Genomic DNA, 14462 nt, shown 5'->3' with positions numbered 1-14462 from the left:
CACCCGAAGTTGCTTTTTCAATATTAAGATTTTTTAAATTGGTTTCCATTTTAGTCCCACGAGTACCGCGGTTAAGCGTTTTCACCTGGTGCATTGCCGCGATTGCCCAGGGCTTGGCTTGTCTCGGGTGGGTTACACCCAAGACTACTCTCAGAGGTCGCCCAGGTTTCTGAGAGGCACCGTTAGCGACACAGCCCCCCTGTGGCACGCATCCTTAGGCACGGTATGGCCGAGGCCATGGCTTACGCCGCTCACACACATGGATTGGGTGGACTCCTCTTAGCGACTGCGGGCAGCGGTAGTCCTTAAGACTTCCACCGCCCGCGACCGAGCCCCCTCACTACGACAAAGTGGGAACCCAGTAGAAAGGGAAATTTCGATAAAAAAAAAAATTAAGAAAAAAGACCATATACGGACACATACCATCTAAAAATCGCCTATTCGGACTTTTTAAACCATATGAGGTATTCCATGTCAAATAAGTCAATGGCTGACCCTCACCCTCTTGGAAATTGATCTCGACTTTTACTGCAATTGGGGGACTAGAAAAACTATCTCTCAATGTTTTCAGATTTTTTCAACAGCCTATTTCGGAAATAAGATTTTTTCTTTGTTCATTTTTTTTCAATAACTCAAGTTCTATTTATCCGAATTTGATTTGTAACACGTCCAAATTTTCGAATTTCTACCATCTATAAAAAAAAATACCCAAAATCTTCTTATAGATGGTAGAAAATGGAAAATTTTGAGCCATCATAGATTGAAATCGGCTGAATAGAACCCGGTGTTGGATTCCGGATTGAAATAACAAGTTAAATCAACTATTACACGAAATCTTTATTTAAGAGGACTAAAATACAAGTACTTTGGATATCTTCCTGATTAGATGTAACTTCTGACAGTGTTCGGTTAGTTCTGCTCAGGTGGAGGGAAGAGGATTCTGAGTTGATGTCTCTTGAGGGTGAGAAGTAGGGGTTAGAGGGTATGGAGGGAGAAAGGCCCAAGTGGCTAATTAGTCATTACCGATGAGGGATGACCCTTGAGGGTTGGACTTACGGAGGTCAGGGAGAGGTATGTCTCGATGAGGGATTTTAGGAAATAAATCGTTGGGAAGGTACGGGGTTGGCGACACGAGGTACGGGAAAGTACTGAGGTGCAATGAAATGATTTAGAAGGTTCTAGAATGAATAGGGTAGTAAAACCTTTCGTCTGGGTGTCTGGATATTTGGAGTTTTAGGGATTAAAATAATAAAACCGTAATAAAATATTCGAGAGAATAGATCTTAGGAAAGGAAACATTTGGTGGACATCTGGAGAGAGAGACAAGGTTTGGGAAAATAGCGGGTATACAACACTTCCCTTGTTAAAATTGGAAACGGGAGTTTGCAATTTGTTGCTTAACTTACCATAATTATGTCTCTAATGAACTCTTAAGGAGTTTTTTTTTTAATTTTACTTAAGTACTCCATTCAATTATGTTAATTGTTATGTTTAATCAATATAGTTTTTCTACGAATCTAATTTTCAGTTGATTATGAAAATATAAAACGGAATAAAATGAATATCGTTCTTCTGATGAAGGATTGAAATGGATAAATTGGTTAAAAATTTGATAATCAAATTGGTATGGTACTAGAACGTCGATAGCGGTTGCGTGTCTGCGGTATTGGTAACATTGGCACGGTGTCTTGATGGGATCTTTGACTGAGGATTTGCTCTATTTCATTGAGCTTTTTGCTGGTGTACCATAGATCTGATGATTCCACATTTGATAGGTGGATGGTGTTGAGCTGAGGTGTCTCCAATGCTATTGGTTGGGGTACTGGAGCACAACAGTCATCTGAGATGATGTTTGAAGTTGGAATGTAGAAGTTGATGTTTTCATTATTTTTATTGGATGATTCGAGGACATAAGTGTTAGTAGATCCTCTACAGTTGTCTTCTAACGTGATGATTCCAGTCTGTTGGATGCTGATGTCTTCCATATGAGTTTGATTTTTCTGGCAGATGATGGTGAGCGTTGTCGGTTGTTGGATGACATAAATCCATCGCTTGTTTGGAATATATTTCCAAAATTTTGGTTCAATAGCTGACGTTTTAGTGATGCAGTCAGCAGGGATTTTACGAGATGTAGACGATGAAAGTTGGACTTCACAGGTTGGCTGATCCGTGGTCCTTATTATAGGGATGTTGTGACACAAGTACTGCCCAGTGGCATACTCTGAACAGTCTGACAATTCATTGAGGTAGGAATAATAGGTATTTGATTTTAGGAGATAAGGTTTACGAGGAGATACATAAGAAAAGAGAGAAGAATTTTCATTTAGAATGGGAAACGGTATTAGTTCATACAATGTATAAATTTCTTTCTTTATCAACGGAAGTTTTAATTTGAAAATGATATCGCTTTGTTCGATAGTCGTTTTGATTTTTATTAATTCATTGAAATTGTGAATATTTCGATTTTCCGTTGATGTAATTAATTCATTAAAATGGTTTTTCAAGGTTTTTGATATCTCAGGAGTGATGATGAATGGAGAAATCATTTTATTTTTCGCGAGATTAATTGAATCAATATACTGAGTGTACTCATGATTTATTTTGTCGGCATACGTGCGAAGCATAGAAATTTGTCTGATAATTAAATTTTCTAAATAAAGACGTGATAAATGATCATTTGTTCGAAATAGTAGTGTATTTAGCTTTTTGTTATTTTCATTCATAGTATTTTCATAATTTTGAAATGCTGAGAGAGAATTGCTGAGATGCGTTACTGTTTTACTAAGGATTTTATTTTGAGTTTTTAGAAGTTGATGGGTTTGTTCTCTTCCATCGAGCAATGAATTTAAATTTTCAGTGTAAAATCGTGCATCATTGGCATCTGGAGTGCCAAATAACCATTTTAATGGATAAGAAATTAAATTGAATATTCCACGTTTTTTACGTGTTAGAGATCGATCGAAAAACTGCTGTAAGATTTCACTTCTGTTCTCAATTTCGTTCATATCATTTTTTATTAAATTCAAGGCTTGCTCGCAATGAAGACGAGCGTGATCAGAAGTTTTAGGATTTTAAAGGAGTGTATCACAAATATTTTGCGTTTCTAATAATTTTATCTTGAGTAATTGTTTTTCATGATTTAAAGGAGTGACATTTAGGTGGATAGACAGAGTCAATTCTGTGTTGGAGATCTTTGTAATTCCTTTTTTGTTGTAGAAGAGTCCAGTTGTATGTGTTATGGGTTGATTGGAATAAAATTCACTAATGATCGGAGAAGGGATCAAGAGGAGGATTAGAATTGTCAGATTCATCTGAAAAATAGGTTTTTAAGTTATTAGCGTGATGTACGACTTTTTTTTTACCGATTTGCAACTCTACAGTCTGATTTGGAAAAACTTGAGTGATTTTGTATGGCCCTTTTGCATTAGGAGATAACTTTTTTGACAAGCCAATTTTACTTTGATTGTTTCGGATGCAAATTAAATCATTGACTTTGAATTCTCTTGGATTGGCATGTTGATCATAATTTTCTTTACTCTTGATTTTTGATTTTTCAATTGATTCTTTAGCAATTTTGAAGGAAGAGTTCAGTTTTGCTTGGAGTGATTTGATGTAATCGTCATAAGTGTATTGAATCTATGGTTCTTGAGTGATTGAAGAGGGTAGGTAAGATTTTTTACCAAAGAGGAGTTCGTAGGGAGAGTAATTTGTGGATTTGTGGACAAGCCTGTTATAACTGAACATGGCAGTTGAAATGTATTCGTCCCAATCGTCTTGTTTTTCTCGAATGTAGTGTTTTAAGTAGTCTTTTAGTGTTAGATGAGAGCGTTCAAGGGCTCCATTTGTTTGTGGATGATAAGGAGACGTATTGAGATGTTTTGTTTTCAAGAGAGCATTCAATTCTTTCATTAATTTTGACATAAAATCAGGGCCTTGGTCTGTTAAATAACTTTGAGGGATTCAGAATTTGAGGAAGAAATCAACGAGTTTCCGCGATTGTTTGAGCTTCATGATTCGGAGTTGAAAATGCAAATGAATATTTGGTAAGGTCATCTTGACCTGTAATAATGAATCGATTGCCAGAGGCGATGATGGGCAATCGGCCTACTACGTCGAAGGCTAATCGTTCAAAGGGGAGAGATGCAGTTGTGGTGATTTCCATGGGTTGTTTTCCATATAGGTAAGGTCTGAATTTTTCAACTGATTCTAGAATGGCTAATAATTCTCTTTCGGTTGTGTTGAAGTTTTGTTCTCTTTTATTAAGAGTTCTGGAGAAATAGGCTACAGGTAAATCTTTTTCATCAATTATTTGTGATAGGACGCCACCGATTCCGACGTTCGATGCGTCACAGGTAACTACGAAGGGTACTAAAAATTTGGGGTACTGCAATAAAGGTGCTTTTGTTATAATATCTTTGAGAGTTTGAAAGGCTTTGTCTTGTTGATCTGTCCAAATGAATTCAGTGTCTTTTTGCCAGAGAGTAGTGAGGGGTTTTGCGATTGTTGCAAAATCTCGAATAAATTTGCGATAGTAACCGGTCATACCGAGAAACATCTTGATGTGCTTGAGATTTTTGGGTTTTGGAATTTGCCTGATTGACTCGATTTTATTAGGATTCGGCTTCACGCCATCTTTTCTAATGACGTGGCCTAGATAATGGCAAGAATCTTTGAGAAACTCGCACTTGTAAGGTTGGAGTTTGAGGTTATGGTCTCTGAGACGTGTGAAGACATTAATTAATTTTTCATTATGATTTTTACGATCAGAGCCATAGATGACAATGTCATCAAGATAAACGAAGCATTGCTTGTTGTTTAAACCGATGAGAACATTGTTCATCATTCTTTCAAAAACTGCTGGGGCGTTTTTGAGGCCGAAGGGCATAGAGTTCCACTCTCAATGTCCATCAGGAGTTGAAAAAGCTGTTTTGGGTCGATCTTCTTGTTTAAGGGGGATCTGATGAAACCCGCTTGCTAAATCGAGAGTTGTAAAATATTGTGAATGCCCGAGTTGATCTAAAATATCCTCGATGTTCGGTAGAGGGTATGCGTCACCTATTGTCTTTTCATTCAATGGTCTATAGTCGATTACCATCCGCCATTTCTTTTGACCTGATGCGTCGGCTTTCTTCGGGACAATAATGAGAGGACTAGACCAGGGGCTAGTAGAGGGTTTGATGCTACCTTGTGAATATAATTTTTCTGTTTGTTTTCTAACTTCTTTGTGGACCTCAGGATAACGATACGATTTTGTGTGAAGTGGGGTATCGTCGATTGTTTTAATTTCACAAATCACGGCTGTGGTTTTTGTCAACATGTCGCCTGGTAAATGAAAAATATCTTGAAATTGGAAGCAAATCTCGGAAATTGATTCTTTTTGTTCTTTATTCATGTGAGATAAGCGACGATTTTGACTCAATAATTCAATACGATTTTTAGTTTCCTTTTTTTCATCATTTTTAGCAAAGAAAATGGGTGTTTGATGAGGCAAGGCTTCCACGGGTAATTGTGGTTTAGGAAGGATTTTCTTCTCGATGGAAGTATTAACGACGGTGATGAGTGCCTCGTTGTTATCTGTTATTTTCACGATCGCGTTTGGTACGATGAGAGTTTCTTCTTTATTCAATTTTTGTCGATTGATTATTCCTTCTTTGAGGTTTTGAGGATTTGACACTTGGATTTTCATTATCATTTCCGTTCGCGGTTGAATGATGAAATGAGTTTTTGATTCTTGAGGAGTATTGCTAAAAATTGGAATTTTGATTGAGAGCGAGTGGATCACGAATGTTTGTTCGTGGAGAATTGGGATGTATTGATGCTCTCTGATGAAGTCACGACCGATGAGACCATCGAAGGGGACGTTTGTTTGATCATCGATTATTTGGAATTTTGATTTTTAAATTTTATCCTCGATATTAAATTGGAGTTGTGTTTCTCCTTGTGTATAAACTGGGACGTCACGACTGAGTCCTGTGAGAATAATTGGGTCTGGATTGGTCAGACTAGGATTTGCGAGACTTGATTTTTTAATTAATGAAATGGCTGCGCCATTGTCGATGAGCAATTTGAGTGTTTTATCGGGATACTTGGATGAGGGAGATTGAAGCACAATGAAGTCGAGATCATTGTCTCCTGAGTCGAAAAAGATGTGTGCCCGCATGTGATTATTCATTTCTTCGTAAATTTTTATAGTTGGGTCGTTTGCTCATTTGGTTCTGGGTTTCGATTGGTGGGTTGGGGTTGAGGCTCGCTTTATAAAAATTTGTCTGGAAACTGATGCTACTGGAGCGATGAGGATTTTGAGTGGGTTTTTGCCCATGACCTTGAAATTTCCTTTGATTAGCGCGTTCTCTTTTTATACAGACTGAGATGTCATGTCCCGTCTCTTTACAATATCTGCACTGGACGTTTGAGTTTTGAAGAGGAGCGCGATTGAAATTTGAGTGGGATTGGCCCGATTGATTCACGCCTTGATTTGTCTTATAAGAGAACTGACGCTGATTAGATTGTTTTGGCTGTGTGAAATTAATTTGTCGTGTGTTTCTTGAGTTGGAATTATTTTTTTCCTTGTTGAAAAAGCAATTGTTAGTTGTGTGATTGGATTTTTTGCAAATCATACATTTTTGTGTTCCAAAAGATGAGTTTACATGTAATCTGAGAGCTTTTTCTTCGGTGATCGCAGCAGTGAGAGCTTCATTAATTGTGGAAAATTCTCTGTATCGAAGAATTTGAGAAATTTGGGGATTTGTGTGATAAACAAAACGATTGAGTGTCATTTGAGTGATCATTGAAATACAACACGGGAGAATTCTGTCATCAGTGGAAGGATCAGCGTAAATTGCAGCAAGAATTTTGGAGGAAATTTCTTCTAATCTTTGGAAATAATCGCTGACGCTTTCATTACGATTTTGTTTAACAGAATTGAGCTCTTCAAGCAGTTGATCGAAAGATTTTTTATCTTGAAAGAGATTTGTAAGCAGATCTGAAATGTCTGCCCATTCTGTGAGGTTGCAATGAATATCAATTTGATTCTTTGGTTTGCCCGTGATACGACGTTTAACAAAAGGAATTAAAATTTGTTTCTGTGATTGTGTCGCGATCTCCATAACCGCATCGACTCCTTTAATAAAATTACGAACTTCGAGTCGATTGCCATCGAATTTTTCCGGTAAAAGTTTAATTAAAAGTTCCGTTGATAATTTTGGAATTTCGATTTGAGGAAAATTTAAATTTTGATCGCCCGTCTTTTGCGCGGTTTCTTTAGCTTTAGAGGGGTCTGTGGGACACATGATAGATTTTTAAAGAAAAGAAAAGGAGAGGAGAATTTAAATTGTCAGAAGAGGAGTATCCAAAAATTCAGAACTTACGGTCACGTTTATTCGATGTCTCGAACGGTGCCAGGTTTGCTAAGTCTGGATAACTGCCCAGAAGGAGATGCTCGATGTCGTGATGCCGCCGGATTTTAGGGTTGGACTTACGGAGGTCAGGGAGAGGTATGTCTCGATGAGGGATTTTAGGAAATGAATCGTTGGGAAAGTACGGGGTTGGCGACACGAGGTACGGGAAAGTACCGAGGTGCAATGAAACGATTTAGAAGGTTCTAGAATGAATAGGGTAGTAAAACCTTTCGTCTGGGTGTCTGGATATTTGGAGTTTTAGGGATTAAAATAATAAAACCGTAATAAAATATTCGAGAGAATAGATCTTAGGAAAGGAAACATTTGGTGGACACCTGGAGAGAGAGACAAGGTTTGGGAAAGTAGCGGGTATACAACACCGGGTTATTGAAAAAAAAACGAAAAAACATCTCCGAAATGGGCTGTCGAAAAAATCTGAAAAAATTTGAGTTTTTCTAGCCCCCCAATCCCTATAAAAAAGATTCAAATTAGATAGTCCTATTCCTTTATAGAAAAAAAGCATGCATGTCATGGCGGAGAGCATGTAAAAAGTGTCATGGCCACGCACGAATGACGCATTCTCATGAGAACTTTCATGAGAATGAGCAATGCGGCCGTGACGGCGCTGTTCAAAAAAGTGCGCGTAAATTACAAATTAGATTCTCTTTGTCAAATGAAAAATTGTTGGAATGATGATTGATAATTGAATAACTTGAAAGCCTAAAATGGAATGAAACAAATGGGAAATTACGTTTGTCGTCATATAGTATTGTCATTTTTGCTTATTGCTATATTTATCACAGATGTAGTGACTCAAAAATATGTTTTTGGGTGTTTGGGAAATTAATTTTTCGTCATAATATAGTATGGTTATTTTTGCTAATAAATTATCAATTCACTTCCGAATGGTCATTTTGCACCGCATTTTCTTCTATCGTTATAATTCATCGTTTGATAATCCTCTTAATAAGAAAAACATGCATTGCAAATTGTCATGGCGGAAAACATGAATTTGGAAGTGTCATGGCGGCGGGCGAAAGACCCAAAAGACGCATGAACTTCCATGAGGTTGAGCAATGCGGCCGCCACAGCGCTGTCTAAGAAAGCGCTTGAATTATAGAGTGGACTTATTGCTTATAACCTAACCTAAGAAACAAACATCGTGTATACATTGAATACATCAGTGTATATTTTCTACACATGGATTGGTTTATAATGACCGGAATATGAAATTATTTTTTGATGATGACTGTTAAAAATTGAAAGATAGTTGAAATGATTGATAATTAGATGAACTTGACTTGATGTCAAGAGTGGAATAAAATAAAAGTGGTTGATTGCTTTCGTCACAACATAGTCAATATATTTTGGCTCATAAATTAGCAATGCGCTTCCACAAGTGAATTTCTATAACGATGAAATTTGAACTGAATTCAATGATTTATTGTATTCAATTTATTGATATTGCCTCAATGTTGGCAGCCAACATTGCACCAAAAATATTGGTTTCTAAATGATTTTTTTCAACAAAAAATGATGCAATCCATTCCATGATCGAACTTGGTCAGGATGCCATTGAGAAGAATATTGTAAATTATAATTAGACTTATTTAAACAATTATTTTTTCAGTTATCCTCGAAAAACGATCAGTTCCATATACCCATACATATACATACATACATGCATATATACATCCGGAAATGGCCTAAAAATGCATATTCAAACTCCTGAGTCCAAAAGTAGTTATCCTGATACAAATGTTGATGGCATTTTTGGATTCGACAAATACAATGTTTCCATTCGGAAGTAAAATGAATCTCATGTTTTTTTCAATGATTCAGACCAAATTCGTAACTTACATAATTAATATGATTGCATTTTTTTGCTCGATTTTTGTTTTTATACGCGTAGTGAATTGCAATCAGTACTTATACCATAAAATGAAAGAATATTGAATTTTCTCCCTGGAATAAGAAGGTCGGAATACTTTTCATTCAAAGATTTTCAATCATCTAAATTATCAATTGAATTGGATAGGGAAAGCTCGAAAATAAAGCATGGATAATTAGCGGCTTTCGAACAAAATTCCATAAATACTTGCTTTTTTCAACATTCTCTTCTTAGGAATGAATAATCGAATGGTTCAAATTTAAAAAAAAAAGTCATTTCTTCAATTCAGTTACAGTACAGTTCAGGAAAAATTATTCCTTGAGTTAAAAAATAATTATGATTGAATCATTTGTAAAAAAAAAGTCATGGTCTCAGAAAATCGGAATTTTTCAATAATTTCATTAGTCTATTTCGAAAAGTTGAATTTCTATTTTTTCTATATTTTTTCAATATTCTTACATAATTATGAGTAAATAGCAGTTATACTGTTGGAAAAAAGAATTGAAATTTTAAGGACAGTTTAATAGTAAATTTTAGAAGTTTGAGAGGGAAAAGTCGTGAAGTATAAAATTTCACTGAAAATTTACTGCAAACTCCACAGTTTTTACTTTGAAAAAAAAATATGTATCCAAATTTAAACATTGTAGAGAACAAGAATAACGATATTTGTATCACATATTGTGAATTATTAAGATGAATTTTAGATTAACGAAAAAGGATGGTGCAGAAGTCAGACTGTCATTTCAACTTTTTATTTTCAATTTTGTGCTGGAAACATGAGATGATATTCAGAGGATAGCCAGTTTTTTCCGGATGTAAGATGATACGACAGTTTTCCGAAGAATTCAAAATAATTATGACGGTATCTTAAATATCAGAGAATTTTTTAATAGACAATGGTGGAACAATTAATAGGAAAAAGGTGGAATTTTCCAAATAAAACTGATGTGAAAGAGTTACAAGCTCGAACATAATTTGAAAAATTCGAGAAATTTATCGGATTTTCTCAACAATCATTCGAACATTGAAAACAAAATTCACAAAAATTTCGGAATTTTATGGAGAATTCGAAAAAATTTCAGATGATTCTTGATTCAAGTTTTAAGTCCTATAATATCTAATNAAGTGAGCGAACTCCCCGTGAGCTCGAACGGAGCAGTTAGCCAAAGCAGAGGGTCAGCTTGGCGACCCGAGGATTTTTCATCGTTGGTTGTTGGATTATTTATTAACCCATCGAAAAACCCCAAACGTCACNAGTTTTAAGTCCTATAATATCTAATAAAAACATAGGAAAAATCGTGAATGACGAGAAATACTCCGAATTAGCCAAAGAGCATCAGAATCGGACTTATAATTTTTCCAAAAAAATAGTTGAATGCTGTTGTAGAGGTGTAAAGGAGAGTCAAGGCGGCGGCGAAGACTAAAAAATTCTGAGTTTTGAGAAATTCAATAATTATTGTTTTGTACTCTGAATCGAATTTTGATTATAATTATAGTTAGAACCTCATTCAAGGAGTACGGAAATTCAGAATTAATAAATCACTTATTGAAATATTGGCATTGAACAGGCGATCAACCGATAAGCATTATTTTCATGAATCTTAACACTCAGTATAATAAAAGTGTAAAAGATTGTGAAGGAGAAGAAAATACTCCAAATTAGCGAAGGAGCATCAGAATCGGTCATATTATTTTTCCAGAAAAAATAATTAAATGCTTTTGAAATCGTTGTGACGTATGGACCCAGTCTATACGTCGGTTATTTTATTTTAGGAAATAATATTTTCCATTTTGTTTCAAGTGGATAGAAACTGAAAGAATTTCAGTTTCTTCAGACACTGACTGCTTTACGTAAGCAGTCTCACGGTGTTACCTGAGTCCAGTTTCCGTTCAGAAACTGTTTGACTGTGTTGGAGACCATCAATGATAGCAGGATGGCTGTCTTATTCTAAAAACCGTGAGAATGCTTAATTTGCAGTTTTGGGTTAGCAACTAGTTACAGCTCCAAAACTAAGGCAGATCACAGGCAGAGGCGAAACAGGACAGTCGGTCCTCCCTCTGAGAACTTTTGAACGATTTATATCATTTTAATAACGCGTTACACTTAACTTGGTTTATTACATTATCTTATATGACGTTAAACGGATCATTCATTATATTATCATTTAATCATTCGAGCGGTGTTATTATTCAAAGACATTTATCCCGAGTTTATCCCCCCAATTTACATCCTTAAGTGAGCGAACTCCCCGTGAGCTCGAACGGAGCAGTTAGCCAAAGCAGAGGGTCAGCTTGGCGACCCGAGGATTTTTCATCGTTGGTTGTTGGATTATTTATTAACCCATCGAAAAACCCCAAACGTCACATGGTGTAAAAGAGAATGAAAGGGGTGGCGAACACAAAACAATTCTGGGTTGTGAGAACTTTAAGAATTATTGTTTCGCACTCTGAATAGTATTTTGATTATAATTATAATTAGAACATCATTCAATGAGCACAGAAATTCAGAATTAGTGAAATTATTGAAATATGGAAATTAAACAGGTGATGAACCGATAAACATTGTGTCCATTAATCTTAACACTCAGTTTACTAAGCCGATGATGAATCATCAATTTTTGTAAGAAACACAAGGAAAAAATGAGAAACAGAATAATGAAAGGGCATCAAGGTCGCGGCCGCTTGCGGCCGCGGCAGCGCTAGTCGTAAAAAAATCGACATCAATTTCCAGAAGGGTGAGGGTCAGCCGTTGACGCATTTGGCATGGAATACTTCACATTTAGTTATCCTAACACGGAAATTGGAAACTTGAATTAGATCGATTGCGACGCTTTCATTCTGAGGCAAAATATTTCACAGCAAACTTCCAACTTTTTCCGCCTCAATAATTGGGTAATTCTACTCCAAATAAACTGAATGAGATCATTCCCATATTTCCGTCCAATTTATCAGGCTCCACATTAATTCCACAATTTTGTTTTCTCATTCCAGCAAAACTGGAGATGTCCTCAAAGGAAACATGCGGCAGTAGCAGCCACAGTCTCCATCACACCTTAATACTCACTCTGGCATTAATCAGTATCTTAATAAACACGGGAGTACTCAGCAGCATGTTGCCATCATCAAGGAGCATCCTCGTCTAATCAACGAGCAACAACACACAAGTATCTTCCTTTTCACTGAACTCACTTCCAGCTTTTCATTTACCAAGGGTTTTACTCCATGCGTTTAGTGGAAATTACGTATTCGGAGGAGCTGGCAGGGTCTAGCCCTCCCAGTGATTCAGGATTTTATTTGTCTTGCATTACGTTAGGGAGGGCCTTTTATCACAAAAATTATTTTACCAACAAAAAAAAAGTATAGTATGATACAAAACAACGGCAGACATATCAAGTTGGCGCGCGCGCTCCAGGGTTTTACCGGGGATAATCGAGCGACGATGGTTGAACGTTACCCGAGAGAATCGCTTCCTCGAGCTGCCTCGCGGGAAGAACGACGAGACCCTTGGGGACATCAAGGGAATTTTCTAACCACTCCTTTCCCCTTTTACTGCTTCTGCTTGCTACGGACATTCACATCTCAAATGCTTCGGAGTGGGAAAATTAAAGGGGGGAGTGGAACGGTGGATAAAAAAATAGAGGGACAAAGTGCTTTGTTCGATTTAGCTGAAGTACTGGGTAAACTAGTCCATTTATTTTCATGGAAATCCGAACTTTTTCCCCCTTATTTTGCGGTGGACTGCGGATTCTATTGGAACATTTCTGAGATTTTTGTGTGGAATTAATATCAAAATTCAATGGAAAATAATCAATTGAATGGATATTTTTTTTTCGGAAGAAAAAAAATAATTCAAAACAATTAAACAATTGTTTTTCTTAATTTAATGTGACTTTTTGAAGCTTTATGACATTGAGTTATCATTGAATGCGATCTGTCCGATCAATTTTAGTTGAGAAATCTTGTTCGAAAACTGGACGATTCTTATGACAACCATTTTTTCGAGTTCTGCCTTTTTGTGGAAATTGTCTATTGTGCTAGCAGGTGGTTTTATTGCATCAATGCTCTGATGAATAATTACAGCTATTTATTTGATCACGAAGAAGAAAAAAGTTGTAATTTTCAGGGAACTTTCTCTAATTTTTAGGGACTCTTAATTTTAATTGAAGTTGCCACTTAACACAGCAGATCTTCTCAGCGAAATTAACTGCAATTCAATACAAAAGGTACTGAAAATCAGCCAGTAGATTGTCAAGAAATTAGTGACAAAATCACTTGCTTTTACGATTTTTCACTCCCTCACTTTTAAAATCACAGACGAGAAAATTCCATGGAAAAATCCAGAAAATTCGTTAGAAAATTTCATTGGATTTTTATTGAAATTTCTAGTAGTTTTTGCTCCATTCTATTGAAAAATTCCGCAACTTATTGGCACGTTTTTTCAAAATAGAAATATTCAATGGAGAATATTCTGTAAAAAAATCAACAGAATTTGATTTTTCTATACAACTTATCCTATTGAGATATATTCTATAGGAATCCCTCAATTGAAATTTTCAATGTTTTTTTGTTTGATTTTTTTAAATGAAAAGAGAACAAAAATCAAATGAAGAAAACTTGGAAAATTCATGTCGAGAAATTTCTATAGCTGTCTCAATAGAAAGAGTTGCACAGAAATTCTATAAATTTTTATATGAAATAATTTCCATTAGACATTTTCTATAAAAAAAAATCAGGCAGTGTGGCTGTGGCAATCTACAATACAATCGGCCGAAAACGAATAGAACTTTCAATAAAAATGCAATAGAATTTTCTATCTACACATTTTCGTGCATGATCTCTAGGAACTAAACATGTTGCCCTGGAAACTAAAACTGTTTTTTTTTCTGTGAAATTTCATTAGTGTCATCAAGTGAAAATAGCTCATGGGACGTCGAAATTAGATGAAAACTACAACTCAGAAAAATATTTGGAGACAAAATTTCCGATTCTACTCTGCCATCTCAATGACGTTCACTTGTAATCCATTCAACGAAAGTTAATGAATCCCAGTCAAATAGAATTGATCGCCTTCAGTAGTTAAAACAGCTCAAAAATTGATTAGTCAGAGAATTATCGTACTGCAAAGACTATCCCACTTGGCAATGCTCAATCCCTAAGTTTGTTTTCAGTATTGA

At 35.9% G+C, this 14462-nt stretch overlaps 1 protein-coding gene across 1 annotated transcript in view; it reads left to right on the top strand.

Moving 5' to 3' along the window:
- The window catches only part of LOC107041722 (acetylcholinesterase), a 159825-nt gene extending 146690 nt beyond the window's left edge, over window positions 1-13135 (top strand). The window contains exon 6 of the mRNA XM_015262409.1: window positions 12280-13135. Coding sequence (XP_015117895.1) covers window positions 12280-12431 — 152 coding nt within the window. The 3' untranslated portion in view covers window positions 12432-13135. The remainder of the gene's footprint in view (window positions 1-12279) is intronic.
- Window positions 13136-14462: the final 1327 nt, after the last annotated feature.

The sequence above is a fragment of the Diachasma alloeum genome, unplaced genomic scaffold (genome assembly GCF_001412515.2).
Source record: "Diachasma alloeum isolate Michigan unplaced genomic scaffold, Dall2.0 Dall_scaffold_00374, whole genome shotgun sequence".
Lineage (NCBI taxonomy): Eukaryota > Metazoa > Arthropoda > Insecta > Hymenoptera > Braconidae > Diachasma > Diachasma alloeum.
Note: the sequence above shows the minus strand (reverse complement) of the source record. Positions and strands in the feature narration are given on the sequence as shown.